General features: G+C 47.2%; 1 protein-coding gene across 1 annotated transcript; it reads right to left on the bottom strand.

Annotated features, from left to right (window-relative positions):
* Window positions 1-9014: 9014 nt before the first annotated feature.
* On the bottom strand, window positions 9015-16261 carry LOC105495240 (glutathione peroxidase 7). Its single transcript, XM_071092924.1, has 3 exons — window positions 16085-16261; window positions 11619-11880; window positions 9015-9973 (listed from the first exon to the last, which is right to left on the bottom strand). The coding sequence occupies exons 1-3, from the start codon at window positions 16211-16213 to the stop codon at window positions 9810-9812; spliced, it is 555 nt and encodes a 184-aa protein (XP_070949025.1). The 5' UTR covers window positions 16214-16261; the 3' UTR covers window positions 9015-9809.
* Window positions 16262-22844: the final 6583 nt, after the last annotated feature.

Consider the following 22844-nt stretch of genomic DNA (forward strand, 5'->3'; position numbering starts at 1 on the left):
AAATCTTGGTTTCCTTTCATTGGCTAGATGAAGCAATGTATGTTCAATGATGTTAAGTGACTGTCCCAAGGTTACACAGCGAGTAAGTGGGTGTTGTCATTTGTTATGTTGATTCACCTGTTATTGTTCTCAACTCTATTACTATAATCCTAAGAAGAGTTTCTGCTTTCACTGGAAGGAATAAGGCAAACTAGAATAATCGTAGGAGCCAGGTGTGGTGGCATGCATCCCAGCTACTTGGGAGGCTGAGGCAGAAGGATCGCTTTAGCCCAGGAGTTCTAATCCACCCTGGACAACATAGTGAGACTCCCGTCTCTAAAAAACTAAGTAAATACAAATTTAAAAAAGAATCTTAGAATCTTTGTTTCCTGGAGTCAAGAGGGTTCTATAGGCGATCTAGTTCAATTCCCTACTACATGGTTCTCAGCCCTACGTTAGGGTTGCCAGATAAAATACAGGATGATCAGTTAAATTTGAATTTCAGATAAACAATGAATACTTTTAAAATATAAGTATTTCCCATGCAATCATCATGAATACCAGGTCTCTTGTGGCCCTGGGACTCCCCTGTGGAGAATGATGAGTGGGGCTTGATTGGCCATGTGATCAGAAGAGAGAACTGATATTCTAAGGGATTAGGAAGAAGGGGCCTTCTGCTTGGGCTTTTCCACTGTGCCTGGGCAATCCCTACACCGTAACCCTTACCTGTGGCTTCTATCACAGGTAGATAGAAGGATAGCGATTTGGCTGCTCTAAAGGAACCCAGGTTGGGCATGGTGGCTTACACCTGTAATCCCAGCACTTTGGGAGGCCAAGGCAGCTGGATCACAAGGTCAGGAGTTCAACACTAGCCTGGCCAACATGGTGAACCCTCGTCTCTACTAAAAATACAAAAAATTACCCTGGCATGGTGGTGGGTGCCTGTGATCCCAGCTACTCGGGAGGCTGAGGTGGGAGAAGCTCTTGAACCTGGGAGGTGGAGGTTGCAGTAAGCCAACATTGTGCCACTGCACTCCAGCCTGAGTGAGAGAGAGAGACTCTATTTAAAAAAAAAAAAAACAGAAAGAAAAGAAACCCAAAGTAAACAATCTCAAATGAAGATGGAGGCAGAATGCAGCAGAAAGGAGGAGAGAGGAGAGATGGGAAAGATGTTAAGGTGTGGGGCAGAAATGGCCCCTCAACATCTGTTCTCCCCCTCTGCTGTGTTAATGGAACCCCTGATTTTCATTTGGGCACATGGCCACACAGCATAAAAAGTTTATTTCGGACCGGGCACTGTGGCTCATGCCTGTAATCCCAGCACTTTGGGAGGCCAAGGCAGGTGGATCACAAGGTCAGGAGTTCGAGACCAGCCTGGCCAACATAGTGAAACCCATTTCTACTAAAAATACAAAAATTAGCCAGGCATGGTGGCACATACCTGTAGTCCCAAGGAGGCTGAGGCAGGAGAATCACTTGAATCTAGAAGGCGGAGGTTGTGGTGAGCCGAGATTGCACCACTGCACTCTAGCCTAGGCGACAGAGCGAGACTCCATCTCACCAAAAAAAAAAAAAAAAAAGTTTATTTCTTAGTGATCTGGGTATGGCTGTGTGACTAAGTTCTTCTGACCTGTAAGATGTGCTGTAGTGCCCTTAAAAGAATATGGTCAAGGTGGTCAGCTATCTTGGGTCATGCAGATGGTAACAAGATCCTAGGGATAGCAGATCTATAGGCCTCGGCCCCTGAGAGTTCATAGAGCAGGGTAAAGGTCTGACTTTCACATGGGATAGAAATCAACTTCTACTTCACTTGAGACTCTGTTTCCTCTGAGTTCCTGTTATAACCACCAAATCTCTATCCTCACACAAAGTGGTAGAAGCCACAGGTGAGGAATAAGATGCAGGGATTAAAGCTTATGTGGGGAGGAAGCTGTAGACTTTTTTTTTTTTTTTTTTTTGAGACGGAGTCTCGCTCTGTCGCCCGGGCTGGAGTGCAGTGGCCGGATCTCAGCTCACTGCAAACTCCGCCTCCCGGGTTTAGGCCATTCTCCTGCCTCAGCCTCCCGAGTAGCTGGGACTACAGGCGCCCGCCACCTCACCCGGCTACTTTTTTGTATTTTTTAAGTAGAGACAGGGTTTCACCGTGTTAGCCAGGATGGTCTTGATCTCCTGACCTCGTGATCCGCCCGTCTCGGCCTCCCAGAGTGCTGGGATTACAGGCTTGAGCCACCGCGCCCGGCCAGCTATAGACTTTTTGTTGTACTCAGGCAGTGTTTCTTTCTTTCTTTTTTTTTTTTTTTTTTGAGACAGAGTCTCGCTCTGTCTCCCAGGCTGGAGTGCAGTGGCGCGATCTCGGCTCACTGCAAGCTCCGCCTCCCGGGTTCACGCCATTCTCCTGCCTCAGCCTCCCGAGTAGCTGGGACTACAGGCACCCACAACCGCGCCCGGCTAATTTTTTGTATTTTTAGTAGAGACGGGGTTTCACCGTGCTCTCGATCTCCTGACCTTGTGATCCGCCCGCCTCGGCCTCCCAAAGTGCTGGGATTACAGGCGTGAACCACCGCGCCCGGCGCAGTGTTTCTTTCTTAAAATGTGGTCTTTGGGCGGGATGCAATGGCTCAAGCCTATGATCCCAACACTTTGGGAGGCTGAGGCAGGAGGATCACTTGAGGCCAGGAGTTTGAGAGTAGCCTGGCCAACATGGCAAAACCTTATCTCTACTAAAAATACAAAAAAGGTGGGCCAGGCACAGTGGCTCATGCCTGTAATCCTAGCACTTTGGGAGGCCAAGGCAGGCAGATCAACTGAGGTCAGGAGTTCAAGACCAGCCTGACCAACATAGTGAAACCCCATCTCTGCTAAAAATACAAAATTAGCCTGGCGTGGTGGCCCATGCCTGTAATCCCAGCTATTTGAGAGGCTGAGGCAGGAGAATCGCTTGAACCCAGAAGGCAGAGATTGCAGTGAGCTGAGATAGCGTCATTGCACTCCAGCCTGGGCAACAAGAGTAAAACTCTGTCTCAAACAAAAACAAAAACAAGGTAGCTGGGCGTGGTGGCATGCACTTGTGGTCCCAGCTACTCGGGAGGCTGAGGCATGAGAATCACTTGAAACGGGGAGGCACATGTTGCAGTGAGCCAAGTTTGCACCACTGTACTGTAGCCTGGGCGACAGATCGAGACTCTGTCTCAAAAAAAAAAAAAAGGGGACTATCTGCAATGTAGTCACTCCGGGGTGTCCAGGAATCCATGAAAGCAGGTGGTTAGTAGGGACTCCGGTCTTGGCAACCTTCTCAGTTACCCCTTGGCTGGCTCTGCTAGAGAGCTGAGGGATTTCAGGGCTACCTGCTTTCCACAGGTGTCTCCTTGGTGACCCATCCTCCAGGCAGCCCCCAGAGTAGCCTACTCTTTTTATTTATTTGTTTGTTTGTTTGTTTGTTTATTTATTTATTTATTTATTTATTTTGAGACGGAGTCTCGCTCTGTTGCCCAGGCTGGAATGCAGTGGCGTGATCTGGGTTCACTGCAACCTCTGCCTCCCAGGTTCAAGCAATTCTCCTGCCTCAGCCTCCCCAATAGCTGGGACTACAGGCACAAGCCACTGCCCCCGGTTAATTTTTGTACTTTTATTTGAGACAGGGTTTCGCCATGTTGGTCACGCTGGTCTTGAACTCCTGAACTCAGGTGATCCACCTGCCTCCGCCTTCCCAAGTGCTGGGATTACAGGCGTGAGCCACCGCATTCAGCTGCAGCCTTCTTCTACCAGTAGTTCAATGTCTGCCTCTGCCCCAGGGTTTATTTCTGGCCGTCAGATTTGGGACTCTAAGGAAGATCTTCTCATACCAACAGAAGACAGATTCATGCTAGGCCAGGTCACATCATTTCTCACTTAGATTCCACAAGGCCCTGCATGATCTGGCATCTGCCTGCCTCTCTGGTCCTTCTCCTTATCATGTGGCTCAAGGCAGCACTAGCTCCATCATATCAGCCTTTTCCTTCCTTTGGGCTTTTGCCCAAGCCACTCTATCTGCTTAGGACTTTCCTACTTTTTTTCCCCTCTTATTAAAATTTCAACTTTCAGCTTTAATGTCATTCCCCAAGGAAGTCTCTGAATCCCACAATAGGTCAAGTGCCACTTTGATACGTGCTTACATATCCCTGTACTTATCATAATCCCGGTGCTTATCATAATTGTTATCATATCATAATCGGAATAACTATTTGTTTAATGTTTATCTTTTCCACTATTCTCTAAGAGTCATAGCAGCTGGGAACATGCCCATTTTGTTTGCTGATGTATAGTTAGAACTTAGGGAGAACTTGACAGATATGCAGTGCTCCAGAAATATTCGTTGATGAATGAAAGTCCCTTCCAGTTACAACATTCCAGGAAGTCCCCTCCAGCCTGGCTCAAAGAAACAAATAAGAAATTAGGATGGGACCTCCTTTTCTCTCAGGACCTGGGGCCGGTTGATGTTGAAAGAGAATCGTTTGGGGTGAGAGGAGAGCTCAGCAAAAGACAAAGGCCTGTATTTTTCCATATCCAGAAATGACCTCTTCCCCAAACTCCTAACTGATGGTTTCTGACTTGCTAATCTACTCTAAACTCAGCAGATGGCTAAGGGATCAGGTAACTAAAATATTGATTAAGGCTGAGCATGGCGGCTCACACCTGTAATCCTAGCACTTTAGGAGGCCAAGGCGCGAGCAGATCGCTTGAGCCCAGGAGTTCAAGACCAGCCTAGGCAACATGGCATAAACCCATCTCTACAAAAAATATAAAAATTAGCCAGACACAGTGGTGAGCACCTGTGGTCCCAGCTACTCAGGAGGCTGAGGTGGGAGGATTGCCTGAGCCTAGGAGGTTGAGGCTGCAGTGAACTGTGATTGCACAACTGCACTCCAGCCTGGGTGAGAGAGTAAGACCTTGTTTTTTTTTTTTTTTTTTTAATAAGAAAGAAAATTTGATTAATAACTAAGACATAACATATACTTTTAAACTACTAAGTCCTAAGATATAACCTAATAAATAAAGTATTTGACTTGTAAATAAGGTGTTAGAAGATAATTAAGGTGGTGTTAGTAGATGATCAAATATTAACTACTCAAGTGTTATTTGATAACCAAGGGATTAATTTAAAACCAAGATCTTAGCAGATACTGGTTCACCAATGACTAAGACAACTGTTGTTAAGGATTTAAAGTAACTTTTTCCTAGGGAACTCTTGCATGTGTTACAGGGGGCTTGGGAACAGCAGAAAGCTGATAAAGTCCATAGAAATGCAGGGCTAACTGAGAGCGTAAAGTCCTCAGCTGGACTCTAAATTTCTGGGGAAAAGGGCTTGCTCATCTTTGGTTTCCAGATAGGGCTTAGGCAGGAGCAGGCATGGAGTTGGTGCTCCAAAGGCTTATGACATCATTTAATTTCATCTATTAAGGGCCTAGCACTGTGCTCAGGAGAGGGAAGGGAGGGCAGTTGCTTAAGTGATGGGAATAGAGTGTGATAAGTAAGTCGTGTATGAAAGAGAAGGCTCCAGGAGCTGCCAAGGCGGAGTGGAAGGGAGAGCAGATGTGTCGGGGAAAGATGAGGGTGAATTTAGTCCTGGCCATGTTGAATTGAGGTATCTGTAGAGATGTCCAGGAGGCAGGTGGATGGGAGCTCTGCATGGATATAGAGATTTGGGTGTCATCAGGGTGTAGATGGTGGTCAAAACCATGGGAAAAAATGAGCTGGCTATGGAAGGGTATATGGGGTGAGAAACTAGATCAGACAAGAACCCCATGGAAGACCAACAGGGAAACGGTGGATAGAGAAGGGAGAGACATTGACACTGAGAAGGAATGAACACTTAGAGAGATGGGGGAAACTAAGAGAAGACAGAGGCAGGAATGCCAAGGAATGAGCATGTGCCAGGGAGAAGAGCAGAGTCTGCAGTGTCACATGCAGCTGAGAGGTCAAGGAGGACAAGGTGAGAGATATTCATTGGCTTTAACGATAAGGCGCTAAGTGATGGTCTTGGTGAGCACAGTGAGGGGAGGCATACATACCGGTGGCGGAGGCAGTGGATACAGAGGGAGGAAGGTAGCTGCAGGAGACTGTGGTTCCCACATGTCCAATGTGAACATGTGTGCGAGCTGGGCTTCATTGTGTGTGTGTCCATGCACACGAGCACATGCAGAGCTGCGGCTAAGAGGAGGGTGTGTAAGGGCAGCTGAGAGGCCTGTAGCAGGGGCTGTGGGCACCCCATGGACAGCCTTCACTTTACTTTTGTTAGCTTTTGAGAAACACCATGAAGGAAGACTCTGAAAATTCTAAGCACAGTTTAACCCTTTCATTGTCCAGTGAGAAAATGGAGGACAGCAGAGAGGGAAGAATTTGCTGTCAGGGCACAACCAGGACTTGAATCTGAGTCTCCAGAATTCTAGAAGAGTGACCTTGGATAAAGTACACCTGAAATTCTTATTGGCCAATGAATTATCTACCAGTGACCCATCACCCCATTTTTTAAATAGTATCTTGCTCTGTTGCTCAGGTTGGAGTGCAGTGGTGTGATCATAGCTCACTGCAGCCTCACACTCCCAAGCTCCAGTGACCCTCCTGACTTAGCCTCCTGAGTAGTTGGGACTACAGGTGTGCACCACCACACCTGGCTAATTTTTTGATTTTTTGTAGAGATGAAGTCTCACTATGTTGCCCAGGCTGCACCCCAATTTTTAGCCACCTTTCCACATGTATATAAAGGTGAAATATGGATTTGAGATACAAAATTCAAACATTACAAAAACTTAATGAAAATGACTCCTGTTATCCTACCTCAGCCCCTCACAGACAACCACCACTAAGAGTTTGGTCTATATTTTTTTCTGTCTCTTTCCTTCCCACTTAACATTGTAAATTTTTTAAAAATTTGGGACAGGGTCTCACTCTCACTGCCCAGGCTGGAGTACAGTGGCGCAAACATGGCTCACTGCAGCCTCAACCTCCTGGGCTCAAACAATCCTCTTGCCTCAGCCTCCTGAGTTACTGGGACTACAGGTGTGAGTGACCACGCCTGACTAATGTTTAAATTTTTTTTGCAGAGACACGGTCTTGCCATGTTGCCCAGACTGGTCTTGAACTCCTGGGCTCAAGCAATCCTCCCACCTCTGCCTCCCAAAGTGCTGAGATTACAGGTGTGAGCCACCTAATGCACCCAGCAACATTGTAAATTTTTTTTTTTTTTTTTTTTTTTTTTTTTTTTTGAGACGGAGTCTCGCTGCGTCTCCCAGGCTGGAGTGCAGTGGCGTGATCTCGGCTCACTGCAAGCTCCGCCTCCTGGGTTCACGCCATTCTCCTGCCTCAGCCTCCCAAGTAGCTGAGACTACAGGCACTCGCCACCACGCCCGGCTAGTTTTTTGTATTTTTAGTAGAGACGGGGTTTCACCATGTTAGCCAGGATAGTCTCGATCTCCTGACCTCGTGATCCACCCGCCTCAGCCTCCCAAAGTGCTGGGATTACAGGCTTGAGCCACTGCGCCCGGCCACATTGTAAATTTTTAATAAAAACATTACACTTGTTCATACTCGTTTTTCCAGGTACGTGCATGTGTTCATTCTGTTTTACAACTTATCCTTTTTTCACTTTTGGACAACTTTCTATGGTAGCATGTATAGACTTCATTCATTCATTTTAATAATCATATTAGTTTATAGTTTGGTTTTGTACCATAATTTACTCACAGACCTTTTTTTTGAGGCAAGGTCTCCTCTGTCACCCAGACTGAGTGTAGTGGCATGGTTACCATTCGCTGCAGCCTTGATCTCCCAGGCTCTAGCAATTCTCTCACCTCAGCCTCCTGATAGCTGGGACTACAGGCATGCACTGCCATGGCCAGCTAATACTTTTTTGTAGAGTTGGGGTCCCACTCTGTTGCATGGTGGCATGTGCCTGCAGTCCTAGCCACTCAGGAGGCTAAGGTTGCAGTAAACTATGTTAAGCCACTCTTCTTCAGCCTGGGCAATAGGGTGTGACCCTGTCTCAAAACAAAAAGCAAAAACAAAAGGTATGAACATTTTGTTTTAAAAGATATTGCCAAATCACCCTCTGAACATTTGTGCCAGTTTATCATACCACAGTTTATGTGAATGTCCATTTCCTCACATCCCTGCCAACCAGGGGTATTATCATTTAAAAAAATCTTTCAGCTGGGCACAGTGGCTCACGCCTGTAATCCCAGCACTTTGGAAGGCTGAGGCAGGCAGATCACGAGGTCAGGAGATCGAGACCATCCTGGCTAACACGGTGAAACCCCGTCTCTACTAAAAATACAAAAAATAAAAAATAAAAAAAATAGCCGGGCGTGGTGGCAGGCACCTGTAGTCCCAGCTACTCAGGAGTCTGAGGCAGGAGAATGGCGTGAACCCGGGAGGCAGAGCTTGCAGTGAGTCGAGATTGCACCACTGAACTCCAGTCTGGGCGACAGAGTGAGACTCCATCACAAAAAAAAAAAAAAAAAAATCTTTTGAACTTGAATGAGGCTGGACATCTTTTCATATCCTTATTATCCATCTATATTCTTCCATGAACTATCTGTTCATCTCCTTTGCCTATTTGTTATTAAGGTGTACTTTTGACTAGTGGATTACTCAGTGAATTTTTTTTTTTTTTTTTTTTTTGAGACGGAGTCTCTCTCTGCTGCCCAGACTAGAGTGCAATGGCGATATCTCGGCTTGCTGCAACCTCTGCCTCCTGGGTTCAAGCCATTCTCCTGCCTCAGCCTCCTGAGTAGCTAGGATTACAGGCACCTGCCATCATTCCCGACTAATTTCTATATTTTTGTAGAGACGGGTTTTCACCATGTTGACCAAGCTGGTCTCAAACTCCTGACCTCAGGTGATCTACCCGCCATGGCCTCCCAAAGTGCTGGGATTACAGGCATGAGCCACTGAGCCCGGTCACACCTGGCTAATTTTTATATTTTTAGTAGAGATGGGTTTTCACCATGCTAGCCAGGCTGGTCTCCAACTCTTGACCTCAGGTGATCCGTCCACCTCGGCCTCCCAACGTGCTGGGTTGACAGGCATGAGCCACCGTGCCCAGTCACTCAGTGAATTCTTATTGGGCAATAATGACTAGCTTAATTAAAAAAAAAAAACCAAAGGCCTGGCAGCCTTTGTACCAATCTGCTAACACTGTTTACCTCTAGGGAGCGAGACGATGGGAAATCAGGAGGATATTTTCATTTTTATTTTATATCATGAGGTATTGTTTGGATTTTTATAAAGAACTTGCATTTCTTTTGTAATGAAGAAAATAATGCAGAGGAAATAACAACAACTAAACCTTTGGCCAGGATTATCATTGGCTGGAAATTCATGTTGGATGCAAGTTTTTATTGATAACAAGTTATTTTTTGGTTTATATGCAAACACTGTTTATTGAATGCCTCCTATTTGGCTGGCATTGCCTAGGCACTTTCACAGATATTTCATCCTAACCCTCACAACAGCCCTATGAGGTAATAATTGGTCCCAGTTTACAGAGGCCTTGGGTGGGAGATTATTGCTTGATATACTTCTATTTGCCACACATTTTAGTTGGCAAGATGTTCTTATTGGCTGGTGATTCACTGGTCAAGAGCTCTCATTGGCCAGGAATTCCTATTTGTTGCTGTAAGATTCAAATAATCAAAATACTAGAATTTTTCCTCCACAGGAATGATGGGACCGGTGGCATAAGAGTGAAGGAAGGAGAGCCAGTGGGTCTCTCCCTTTGAAGCACCATTTGAGTTTGCATTGGTCAGCCCCACACAGGTGGGCGGGATGAGGTGGTGGAGGAGGAGACGCAGTGGTTATAAGTCTTCTCGCTTCCGTAGGATGAGCTTCCTCACGAGCGCTGTGATCTGGGGTCTGACCTCCTCCACTGACACAGTTGGGTCCCAAGCCCCTACCACCTTTCCATCTGGGGCTACAAGGTACTTCCAGAAGTTCCAGGTGGGCTCCTTCCCAGAAGTCTCTAGAGAAAAAGGAAGAAGGAGAGCAAAGTGTGCTACCCTGTGTACCCTCTCCTGGGATTTCACTCTCGGTGTCCATCTTTCCCTGGTGGCAGCTAATCCTGATGCCCAGTCCACACCCCGGACCACTCCAACCAGAATCTCTGTGGATGAGGCTCAGCCATCGGCATTTTTCTTTTCTTTTCTTTTTTTTTTTTTTTTTTTTTGAGACAGAGTCTCGCTCTGTTGCCCAGGCTGGAGTGCAGTGGACGGATCTCAGCTCACTGCAAGCTCTGCCTCCCGGGTTCACGCCATTCTCCTGCCTCAGCCTCCCGGGTAGCTGGGACTACAGGCGCCCGCCACCATGCCCGGCTAGTTTTTTGTATCTTTTTTAGTAGAGACGGGGTTTCACCGTGTTAGCCAGGATGGTCTCGATCTCCTGACCTTGTGATCCACCCGTCTCGGCCTCCCAAAGTGCTGGGATTACAGGCTTGAGCCACCGCGCCCGGCCCATCAGCATTTTTCAAAAGCCCCCCTGGGAGGTTCCAAAGTGGGGCCAAGGTTGAGAACGACTGCTGTAGGATTCTGTGATGTGCTTGATAAAGTGGTATCAAATCCTCCTTTATTAATGACTTCGAACTACCGAATAATCTACACCCTATTCTCTAATTCAGTTTTAATGGTTTCCAAATGTTAGTCCATGGACTGGTTTCATCACAATCACTGGGGAGCAGGAGAGTGCTTAAAATAAAGATTCTTGGGCTCTGCTTCAGTAGGTCTCAGCCTTGTGCATTTTTAAGAGCTCCCCAGGTGCTTCTAAAAGCAAGGCCGGGTTTGATCTATAACTGTGCAAACTGGGAAGGAACTAATAAAAGAACACAAAGAAAAAAATAAACATTAGGACTGAGCCACAGAGCAAAACGCAAACCTGCCTCAGTAAGGGACCTTTTGTTTGCTGCACTGTTGCTTCTCATTTACTCCTCCAGGTGAATGGGTTGCAGGGTGGGGTGGTGGCAAGGGATACAAAGGCCACCAGAAGCACGGAGTGAGAAAAGGCAAAAATGGGGCCTCCAAAGGAGAAGGCCTGAGGGAAGAAACAGGGTCAGAACGATAACCTTAGCCCATGACCCCATTCTGCAGCTCTGAGGCTTCTGCAGCTGGAGAAGGGATCTAGTTCTCAAATATTAAGATCTGGTATTTTAGCTCAGAAGGTCTCCCTCCATGGCCTACACACTCCACCACTGACTCAGGGTGGAGATGCCTGTCCGCCATCTTGGTCAGCTTTCTCCAGGCAGGTGGCATCCCCTGTCTATGCCTTGGTTTCTCCATCATATGTCCATAAACTCATCTAAATCACACTGACTTAAATGTCTCCTTCTAGGAGCCCCTGAATGTGAAAACAGGATCCTAGAAAAGTCCAAAAGAGTGACTTCTGAGGGAGAAGTGAGAGGCAGCAGGTATGGAGATATTCTTAGGCAGGAATAACCCTCAGCTTGTACCTGCCTCCACTCTCCTCAAAGATTAGTGCTGGAACAAAGCATTAGTCCACCTGAGAGGATCAGGAAGGGGAAGGGCCTCAGGTCACCCAGCCAGCCAGTGGCTTCTGCTGCCCAGGGAGCCATGGCCTCAGCCAGGGAGGTGTGAGGGGATGAAGAAACCACGACTTACGGGCCAGGTACTTGAAGGCAGGATGGGCACCAGTACCGGTGACTGCAATCTTGCTAAACATGGGGAATGAGACACTGTAGGTGCGGCGGGCAAAGCTCTCAATCTCCTTGTTGCTGTCAGGCTCCTGTTGGCCAAACTGGTTGCAGGGGAAGGCGAGTACGTTGAAGTGGTGGGGACCCAGGTCCCGCTGCAGCTGCTGCAGGGCTCGGTAGTGCTGGTCTGTGAAGCCGCACTCGCTGGCCACATTCACCACCAGGGATACCTGTATGACAGAAACAAAACAAAACAAAGCCCAGACAAGCCAGTGAAGAGGTATGAACCTGTACATGCCCTGACACATCCACATATGTGACTCCCTCAACAGTTAATACTGCCTCACACATACAAGAACACTGTGTACACATGTGTAAATGTGTGTCCAGTGCTCTCACACATACACAAACACATGCACACAGACGGGCACATATGAAATCAAACATTCAGGGGCTTACAGGTATGTGCACACATACATGAACATCTGTGAACATAATTATACAACATACATAAATAGGTATGCACACGTGCCATGATACAAACATATGTTAGCAAACACCACACATGCCCACACACACAGCACATCCACAGACAGAGGCACACATACTGGCGAGCACATAATGAGAGCTGATAAGAGGGGGTAAAAAGGCAGACCTGGGCTCAATTTTTGGCTCAGACAGCTAGCACTCGCCACTCTGCACTGTGGTTGCCTGTATATGTGTCAGTCTCCCTTCTAGAATGTGAACCTACTGAGGGCAGGAGCTATGTCCACTTCATCTCTGGGCCTGGCATATGAAAAAGTCTAAGTTTCAGCTGAATGAGTAAGTGTGCACACAAACACAAACGCCTGCATGGGAACATAGACAGACACAGGTTTTCTTGAGAAAAGAACCCTCATCCCTTTTTGTCCCCCCCACCTCCAGAGAACCAATACCACTTTTTTTTGTTTTGTTTTGTTTTTGAGACAAGGTCCCTGGCTGGAGCAATGGCATGATCATAACAGCACATACCCCCAACAGTTTGCAGTCTCAAACTTCTGAGCTGAAGTGATCCTCCTGCCTCAGCCTCTCAAATAGGTAGGACTACAGGCACATGCCATCACACCTGGCTAATTTTTTAATTTTTACTTTTGGTAGAGACAGGTCTCACCATGTTGTCCAGGCTGGACTCAAAAACTCTTGGCCTCAGGCAATCCTACCAACTAAGCCTCCCAAAGTGCTAGGATTATAGTCATGAACCACCATGCCTGGCCTACCACTTTCTTTTATCACTAGACTAATCCCTAAATTTATTAAAGACTTTAGGCAATAAATATAAAGCTGGCTAATGGACCTTGATTATAATAATGTGATTAGAATTTTGGCTCAAATGCTATGTTTTTAGCTTCTAGGTATATATTATTAAAGGATTTTAAACCCTACCCTGTGGTAGGCAGTCTAGCCCTATCCTCCATAATTGACATTTGGGTCAGATAATTCTTCATTGTTAGGGAGATGTCCTGTTTATTCATTGTCAGATGTTTGGCAGCATCCCTGGCCTCTACCCACTAGATGTAATAAAAAATGTCTTGACAATAAAAAATGTCTCCAGGCATTGCCAATTGTACCCTAAAGGGAGTAATCACCCCTAGTTGAGAACTACTGGGCTAGATGATTGAACTACTGAGCTGTACCTCCTGTACCCTATCTCCACCAGGTAAGAAAGGATCCATGCCTGGGGCCACTGGCTATTAGAACAACCTCCTCAGTTTGAGGTCAGCATACACCATAATCTGCCTGGAATGGTGAAAACTGGGATTCTTAACTCCCTTCCTCAGTTAGGGTTCTTCCTTTTTTTTCCCCCTGATGGATCCTTGGGCAATGAGAACATTAAAGCCTTTTTTTTTTTCTTTAAGATGGAGTCTTGCTCTGTCACCCAGGCTGGAGTGCAGTGGCATGATCTTGGCTCACTGCAACTTCTAACTCCCGGATTCAAGCAATTCTCCTGCCTCAGCCTCCCAAGTAGCTGGGATTACAAGCATACGCCACCATGCCTGGCTAATTTTTGTATTTCTTTAGTACAGACGGGGTTTCACCATGTTGGCCTGGCTAGCCTCGAACTTCTGACCTTGTGATCTGCCTGCCTCAGTCTCCTAAAGTGCTGGGATTACAGGCGTGAGCCGCTGCATCTGGCCAAAGCTTGCTTACTTTTAACTCACACCTTGCATGTCTGCCCACTCTTTTGGAAGGGGGAAATCTGGCTTCTAGTTCCATCCCTGAAACCGAAAAGCTTGGTCCTTAGAAACCAAAACACAGACAGACACACCCAAGTACACAATTAATTTACATATGTACATATACAAGCAGAGACACAGACTCAGATTTGTACACAGAAGAAGTAAACAAATAAACCATTCATAAACACACACACACACACACACACTCTACACTCAGCCCTACCAGTACATACATAACCCCACACATTCCCAAGTGGTCAGCCATTCATCCATACTGGTCTAAATAACTATAGTCCCAGTTAGCCTGAGGGCATCAACCATATCAATCTTGCTCAAGGCTATGTCACCAGAGCTGGACCCAGTGTCAGACATGTAGTTGGAGCCAGTAAATGTTTGTAGGTGAAGGAATGAGCATATTGCCCAAGCAGCAGGCCTAGCTTGGGTTAACTCAGCACCAATTACAGCTTTTCTGGATTACTGGTTTACTGCTGAACTTGGCAACTAAGAGCATAGACTCTGGAACTGGACTGTCTGGGTTCAAATTCTAATTATCTTACTAGTTGTGTGACCTTCTTCTATTTTGGTCTTAGCACTTACTACTACTAGGAATTACCTTGTGCATTTCTCAGTTCCTTGTTTATTATCTCTTTCTTCTCCTCAACCCATGTAAGCTCCATTTAGCGGAAACGTATCTGTTTTATTCACCACTGTATCCCCGGGGGCTGACCTAGTATCTAGTTAGTATACAGTAGGTGTTCAATAATGAACAACGAATTAATAAGTAGCAGAGCTGATCAGACGCTAAACCTGAGGCTCTCTGGTGAGCTGCCCTAGAGAGAACAGGAGGCCTGAATTGGAATGGGCCCTGTTCTTGGTTCTTTGTCCAGAGTTCTAAATGAAGTTCCTGCTGGGATCCACCAAACACAGGTGCAGAGCACTCCAGAGTTTACTAAGTGCATCCACATGCACGCCGTCATCTCATTTGAAACTCACGACACTCTGGGGGACAGTCAGGACGGGGATTACTGCCCCCAAGACTCCCAGCATAATCGAAAATTTCAAGGCTTATAGAGTACTGGTCTTCACTAAAGATGGTGTTGCTCCCAGGAGAAAAATGTTGACATCCATTTTTGTGTGGTTCATCCAAAACTGGACGCTGGCCCACCTGTTCATTAGATTTCAACTCCCCAGCCATTTCACACAAGAGTCCCCAGGTCTATCCTGAAGAGGTCCACTCTGGGAGTTCTTCATTGCACATGTGACATCCAGGCCTCTCAATGTAGTGTTCAAGGTCCCGCCTGGTCCCTTGCCAATCCTTTCAGCCTCATCTGCCACCACTCTTAGCCTCCAGCTTTAGACTCTTTGAAGCACAACAGCTGGAACTCCTGGCCCCACCACTCACCACCCTTCTTTCTGTTTGCTTCTTAGTCTTGCTAAAATCCACTCGTGTTCAAAGACTCAACCCAGATACCCTTCCTCTCCGAAGTCTTCTCTGAGCTTAGGTTCCCTCTTGGTAAGGAGGGGGCAATTAGCCTGGATGACTCTTAACTGTGCCCCTGAGCTGCCATCTAAGGACTTGGCCTAGAGAGGACCCCGGATGTGGCTGTGGGGTTCTCTTCCAGACCCCGTCTTTCTAGTGTAGTGTGACCTTGTGCGAATGCCTGCCCTCTCTGGGTCTTTGTGCCCTCTCCCAAGGATGATCCGTGTGAGGTCTCCGTGCATCTGAAATAACACCCTCTGCCCTGCACATTCATCTCCACAGTGTTCTTCAGTGGACTCCGAATCAGCCACTCCCCGTTTCAGATGCGGAAAGTGGGGAGGGGAGAGGGAAAGGCCGCACGATGCTACGTTTACTTTTTCCACCCGTGAATGGCAAAGGCTGGGCAGTGGTGCCCGGCCTCTCGGCGAAGGTCTGGACCCCGCTGCCCAAAGCTGCCGGTAGCAAAGTGGGCGCCGACTGCGAGCGCTTTGGGTTCCTCCACGCCAGGGCCGTGCCACGTAGCCGCTGGCCGGGCCTGGCTGGGCCAGGCCGGGGGCGGGATGGGGGCGCCGCGCCGGGGGTCACTGCCGAGTGGGGCGGGGGCCGGGGTTTGGCGGTCGCGCGGCTGGGGCGCCCTCGGAGCCACACCGCGCGGGGGCCCGGGCTGCGGGGCGCCCCCAGCAGGCCCCGCCAGGGCGAGGCCGGGCCCCGCGGCGCCGCCAGACCCTGCGCACTCACCGAGCCGCGGTACTTCTCCAGCGACACCAGTTTGCCCCGGATGTTGACCGCCTTGAAGTCGTAGAAGTCCTGCTCCCGCTGCGCGCAGGCCGCAGCCCACAGGAGCAGCCACGCCGCCGCCGCCACCATGGCTTGTTCCCGAGGTGGCGGCGTCGCGAGGGCAAAGACGGGGCGGGGGGATCCGGCGCGGGGGGCGGGAGGAGACGGCTCTGGCGCCGCTCGACCCGCAAGGCAGGACGCGCCCCGTTCTGGTTCTCCTCCGCAGGCGGTGGATGTCTGGCTCTGGACCTCAGTTTCCCCGTCTGTCCTGAGGCAGCTACCCCCTGCCCCGGACCCCAGAGCCAGGGTTTCAGGATTCTGTCCCCTTAGACCGGAGTTCGTTTCAGTTAGGCTCCCTCTTGTCCCAGGATGCAGCGACTTGGCAGGGAAAGGGAGGCAAAAATCTGAGAGCTGAGCTTCTCATTCGTGCAGTGGCCTTAGGCTGGCCTGGTCACACGCCAACTCCGACCTCAGTTTCTCCACATGTTAAGTGGAGCTAACCCCCCTTCTTGATCCACCTAGTCAGTATAGGATGGAAGTAATAGAAAAACGGATGCGAAACACTTTTAACAGTTGAATGGTGTCTGGAAACTTCAGGTGAATGAATGCATGTTCCCTGAAAGTGATGGCTGGGAGAAGGAGAAGAGAGGACCGAGGGCCTGTTGAAGGTTAGGTTCCTGGAAGCAGATTCTGAGATGGAGATTGGAGTGCAGGATATTTATGAGGGAGCACCGTTGGGATCAACGCGTGGAAAGGATGGGAGGGAATGGGAGTGGCAGAGGGGGAAAGTAGTGAGCTCCATGCAGGCCCCAAGACAGTCTTAGCTGACTCGACAGGGACTCTGGAGCTAGAGTAGCCCATCAGATGAGCTAAGATGGTCAGGTCACCCTGCCTTTATCAGTCCTTGGATGTGGGGCCACCTGGCAAGGGGTGCAACAAGGGCCAAGATGGCCCTGTCTGTGGAGAAGCTGACACTAAAGGCTTTGTGCTAACAGCACTCCTAGCAGCTGGTGTCTGTCCTAAGTCCTCAGTGATGGGGGAGCTAGTCAGCACATCACAATGTCTCCCCTGCTCAGAAAACCCCTGCTGAGCCCATGAAATGTCAAGCATGGGGCTGGATCCTGTACTTACAGGCTGTGAGTTTTTTCCAGAAACTCACAGGCTGGTGTGAGAGAAACCAGGTAAACTGCAGATTTCATGTAATGTGGTAAGGGCTAAGCACTCCTGTGATCATTCAACAAAAACTTCCTGAGCACATTTTCTATGCCAAGTTTTGCTTTAGGTGCCTCTTAGGCAGGGATGAACAGGAGGGGCATGATCTCTATCCAGGGAGACACGGGAATTAAATAATTTATAAATAGCTTTAAAATATTTAAATTAAATAATTTATAAATATAAAATTACTATTGTGAGTACCACCTAAACTAGCCTGGAGGGCCAAGGAGGGCTTTCCAGAAAAAGGGAGATTTGAGCTGAGCGCTGAAGAATGAGTAGAAATTGGCCAGAATGAAGCAAGGTACAAGTGCAAAGGTCCTACGGGGAAAGGAACATGGTGCATTGAGTAACAGAGAAGGCTCCTTTGATTGGAACAGAGAGGACAACAGATGAGGGGGGAAGGTGGAGAGGCAGGCACGAGTGAGATCACACAGAGCCTAGTAGGCCACAGTAAGGGCTATGGTCTTTAAACCAAGAAATGAAGGTTCTTTTCAGCAGGGATGTATCACTGTGAGTCTTATGTCATAGAAAGATCTCTTTTGACAGGGCCCAGTGGCTCACACCTGTAATCCCAATGCTTTGGGAAGTCAAGGCCGGAGGATTGCTTGAGGCCAGGCGTTCACAACCAGCCTGGGCAACATAGCAAGAATTGTCTCTTAAAAAAATTTTAAAATTAGGCAGGGTGCAGTGGCTCACGCCTGTAATCCCAGCACTTTGGGAGGCCTAGGCAGGCAGATCACCAGGTCATAAGATCGAGACCATCCTGGCTAATGCAGTGAAACCCCATCTCTACTGAAAATAAAAAAAATTAGCCAGGTGTGGTGGCACACGCCTGTAGTCCCAGCTACTTGGGAGGCTGAGGCAGGAGAATCGCTTGAACCCAGGAGGCAGAGGTTGCAGTGAGCAGAGATAGCGCCACTGCACTCCATCCTGAGTGACAGAGCGAGATTCTGTTTAAAAAAAAAAAAAATTAACAGCCTCGTGCAGTAGCATGTGCCTGTGGTTCTAGCTATTCAGGAGGCTGAGGCAGGAGGATTGCTTGAGCCCAGGAGTTCAAGGTTTCAGTGAGCTATGATCACACCACTGCACTCCAACCTGGGTGACACAGACACTATCTCAAAAAAACAAAAAAAACAAAAAATCCTTCTGGCTGTTCTGTGGAGTGGATAGGAAAGGGCAAGAGCAGATGTGGTCCAGATGTTGGAGTCGACGTAGCTCCAGGGCTACCTCTAAGAGACCCAGAGGCAGTTGCTACCTAGCCTGAGCAGCCAGGCAAGGCCTTCTGGAGGTGTGAGGTGACACTGGAGTTATATCTTGAAAGAGGAATGGGAATTCTCTAGGAGGATCAGGGCAACAATGTCAGACTGAAAGAGCAGTATCTATGATGGCACAGAGTCTGAGAGAAGTGCTTGGCTGTTTGAGGTGAGAAGGGGTGTGGGGCAGATGTGATTGGAAGGTTCATCAGGATAGAAAAGGGCCTTGAGTGCCAAGTCACTCTCTAGAGTGTGGCAAGCAAAGGTGCCCCTGCCCATCCTGCTCCTTCTTCCCCATCTCTTGTGGGAGCCTTAAGCCTGTGATGGGTCCTACAGCTATTAAATGGTTTCTTCTTCTCTCTCTGCCCTGTGGAACCAATGGGCTCTCTTCCTGCCACCTGTCCCTTTCACTCAGCCCCTTCTCGAGTGTCCAGTAACCAGGAGTTCTCAAATTCTACTTCATATAACTTGGAGTGTTGCAAGTTTGGCCAAGCTATTTCCTGTTAAAATCCAGATAGATGAGCCGGGTGTGGTGGCTCACACGTGTATACATAATTAGCCGGAGTGGTGGCGCATGCCTGTAATTCCACCTACTCAGGAGGCTGAGGCAGGAGAATCGCTTGAACCCAGGAGGCAGAGCTTGCAGTGAGCCAAGATCACGCCATTGCACTCCAACCTGGGCAACAAGAGTGAAACTCCGTCTCAAAAAAAAAAAAAAAAATTCCGGATAGATGGGCATTTCTACCAAGCAGGGGAAGAAAAAGTTAAATATTTCTCAGCTGTAACTTTCTTTCCTGGGCACTTTTCTCCTTTCCTATTTATGCTTCAAAACCCAGCTCATATGTGAAAAAGATACTTGCTCATGCATATTTATAGCAACACAATTTGTAATTGCAAAAATGTGGAACCAACTGAAATACTCGTCAATCAACGAGTGGATAAAGGAAATGTGGCATACTACATACGATGGAATACTAGTCAGCCATAAAAAGGAATGAATTAGTCAAACCAATACCCTGAGCCCTATGCAAATCAGAGACCACCTCCTCCAGCCTCCTCATGTAACTGGCTGGTTTCTGCTGTACTCAGGGTTTCCTCTCTCGGCTTTGGAGCACCCCCACCTCTGACTCTGTACAGGGAGAGCTTCTTCCTTCTCACTTGCCTTTTGGGAGAGAGAAAGAATAGAAACTAAAACTAATAATACAAAACCTATAGTACTTTACTTTTTGTCACTCAGGCTGAAGTGCAGCGGCACAATCTCGGCTCACTGCAACCTCTGCCTCCCAGGTTCAATTGATTCTGCGCGTCTGCCTCCTGAGTACCTGGGATTACAGGCGCCCACCACCATGTCCAGCTATATTTTTTTGGTATTTTTAGTAGAGACTGGGTTTCACCATATTGGCTAGGCTGGTCTCAAACTCCTGGCCTTAAGTGATCCTTCCACTTTGGCCTCCCAAAGTGCTGGGATTACAGACGTGAGCCACTGCGCCCAGCCAACATGTGCTTTACATGGCATTAAGCAGGGGAGAGGGTAGAGTAGTATGGTACTAGAGTAAGGAGGGATTGTAACTTTAATTTGAATGATCAGGAAGCCTCACTGAGAAAATGGTATATGGGCAAAGACCTAAAGAATGTTAGAGAGCAAAGCAGAAGAGCAGTCTCGGTATAGGAAGCAGCAAGTACAAGGGCCTGGAGGCAGGAGCAGGCACGATGTGTTTGCTGAACAGCAACGAGTCTAGTGTGGCTGGAGCAGAGTGAGCAAGGGGAAGAGTAACAGAAGATGACATCAGAGAGGTAAAGAATGGGTACACAGCTACTGTAGCATCTTACAAGCCATTGTGAAGACTGTGGCTTTGACTCTGAGTGGGATGGGAAGCCACTTAAGGGTTTTAAACAGGGAATGGACATTTCTAATTTATGTTTTAACAGAATCATTCTGACTGCAGTACTGAAATGAGGAAAGTAGTCAGGAGGCTATTGCAGTAATCCTCATAAGGGGACATGTGGGCAGTGGAGGTGGGGAGAAGTAGATTCTGAATATATTTTGAAAGTAGAGGCTGGGTGGCGTGGTTCATGCCTGTAATCCCAACAAGAATCTCTTGATGCTAGGAGTTCAAGACCAGCCTAGGCAATATAGTGAGACCCTGTTTCTACAAAAAAAAAAAAAAAGGTAACCAGGCACAGTGGTGTGCACCTGCAGTCCTAGCTACTTGGGAGGCTGAGGCAGGAGAATCGCTTGAGCCTAGGAATTTGAGGCTGCAGTGAGCATGATTACTTCACTGCACTCCAGCCTGGGAGATAGAGTGAGACTCTGTCACTAAAAATAAAAATAAAGGTAGGGTGCAGTGACTCATGCCAGTAATCCCAGCACTTTGGGAGGACAAGGCGGGCGGATCACCTGAGGTCAGGAGTTTGAGGCCAACATGGCAAAACCCTATCTCTACTAAAAATACAAAAAGAAGCTGGTCATGGTGGCACATGCCTGTAATCCCAGCTATTCAAGAAGCTGAGGCAGGAGAATCACTTGAACCTGGGAGGCGGAGTTTGCAGTGAGCCGAGATCGCGCCACCATACTCCAGCCTGGGCAACATCATGTTGGAAGCTCAAAATCAACCAGGGTGGGAGTATTACACCACACATTAGCAAATGTTACCTATCAGGGGTTGATTTATTGTTTTGTTTATTGCCTAGACTTAAGAAAGTAATGGAAAAATGTTAAAAATATAATAAATGTTAAAAATAAAAATAAAGAAAGTAGAGGCAAAAGGATTTCATGATAGGTGGAATACAGGGAATGAGAGAAAGACAGGAGTCACAGATGACTTTAAGGTTTTTGGCCAGAGCAATTGGAAGGATAGAGTTGCCATTAATTGGGATGAGGATGCTCGTAGGGGGAACTGGTTCGGGAGGGAAAATCAAGAGTTCAGTTTTGGACATGTTAAGTTTGAGTTGCCTATTAGCAGTGGTAAACATTTACAAATTGACTTTCCAGGAGAAGAAGGTGCGTGTGTGTGTGTGTATAATAAGTGTATTACAAGGTTTACTGATATAAATGATGCATAGCACACAATTCACAAATAATAAAATATATAGTACTTCTTATTGTAAATTCCATATGGCCAATTTATTCCCACAGAATGTTTTAATTGATGTTTGCCAAACTCTTATATCTATAGCCAACTAATGGTTGCAGTTGCTGAACATGTATAATTCCAAGATTAATGTTGGTTGATATTTTTATTTCCATTAATAGTAAGATGAAAGCAAAACAATGGAGATATATGCCAGAACAAGGATAAAGTCAATAACAAGAGGGCTTTCTTTGTAGAATCTGAGAGTAGTTTCCAATACCAGAAGAATATTTACACTAATTTTTGTGTTATTCACAAAGTAATGGCTATAGACACAATATACTCTCGATTTAATCTGTATTATTAACATTTTTTCCATTACTTTCTTAAGTCTAGGCAATAAACAAAACAATAAATCAACCCCTGATAGGTAACATTGCTAATGTGTGGTGTAATACTCCCACCTGGGTTGATTTTGAGCTTCCAATACGATGTTACTAAACGTAGAGTTAGGAAGAGATGTGAGAATAGCACACCATTAGGTAGTATTTCCACAATACAGATAGAATAGACATCAATAAACTGGAGAGCACAGAAAATCATAAAATAGAGTAAAACAATTAGAAAGTGATGAGTTTTGAATATTACCTTTCTTTAACATAATTTCTTTAATTTTAAAAATATAACTTAATTTTTAGGAATGGCTGTGGTTAGCAAGAGGCTGGCAAAGTCCTGGAAACATAACAATTGACTGTAGGAGCTGGTTCCAGACACCATTCCTATCTCTAGTACGGTTGGATATATGAGTCAGGAATTGGAAGAGATCTAAGGCAAGATATAATTTTGGGAGTGGGCCAGGCACGGTGGCTCACACCTGTAATCCCAGCACTTTGGGATGCTGAGGCAGGTGGAACATCTGAGATCAGGAGTTCAAGATCAGCCTGGCCAACATGGCAAAACCCCATCTCTACTAAAAATACAAAAATTAGCTGGGCGTGGTGGCAGGCACCTGTAATCCCACCTACTCCGGAGGCTGAGGCAGGAGAATCACTTGAGCCTGGGAGGGGGAGGTTGCAGTGAGCTGAGATCATGCTATTGCACTCCAGCCTGGGTGACAGAGTGAGACTGTGTCTCATAAATAAATAAATAAATAAATAAATAAATAAATAAATTTGGGAGTGG

This window comes from Macaca nemestrina, chromosome 1 (assembly GCF_043159975.1).
Source record: "Macaca nemestrina isolate mMacNem1 chromosome 1, mMacNem.hap1, whole genome shotgun sequence".
Taxonomy (NCBI): Eukaryota; Metazoa; Chordata; class Mammalia; order Primates; family Cercopithecidae; genus Macaca; species Macaca nemestrina.

Coding starts and splice junctions, on each gene's coding strand:
- LOC105495240 (XM_071092924.1), bottom strand. CDS start 16,213: ATGGTGGCGGCGGCGGCGTGGCTGCTCCTGTGGGCTGCGGCCTGCGCG. Junction 11,881..16,084: donor TGGAGAAGTACCGCGGCTCG/GTGAGTGCGCAG, acceptor TCTGTCATACAG/GTATCCCTGGTGGTGAATGT. Junction 9,974..11,618: donor TGCCTTCAAGTACCTGGCCC/GTAAGTCGTGGT, acceptor CTTTTTCTCTAG/AGACTTCTGGGAAGGAGCCC.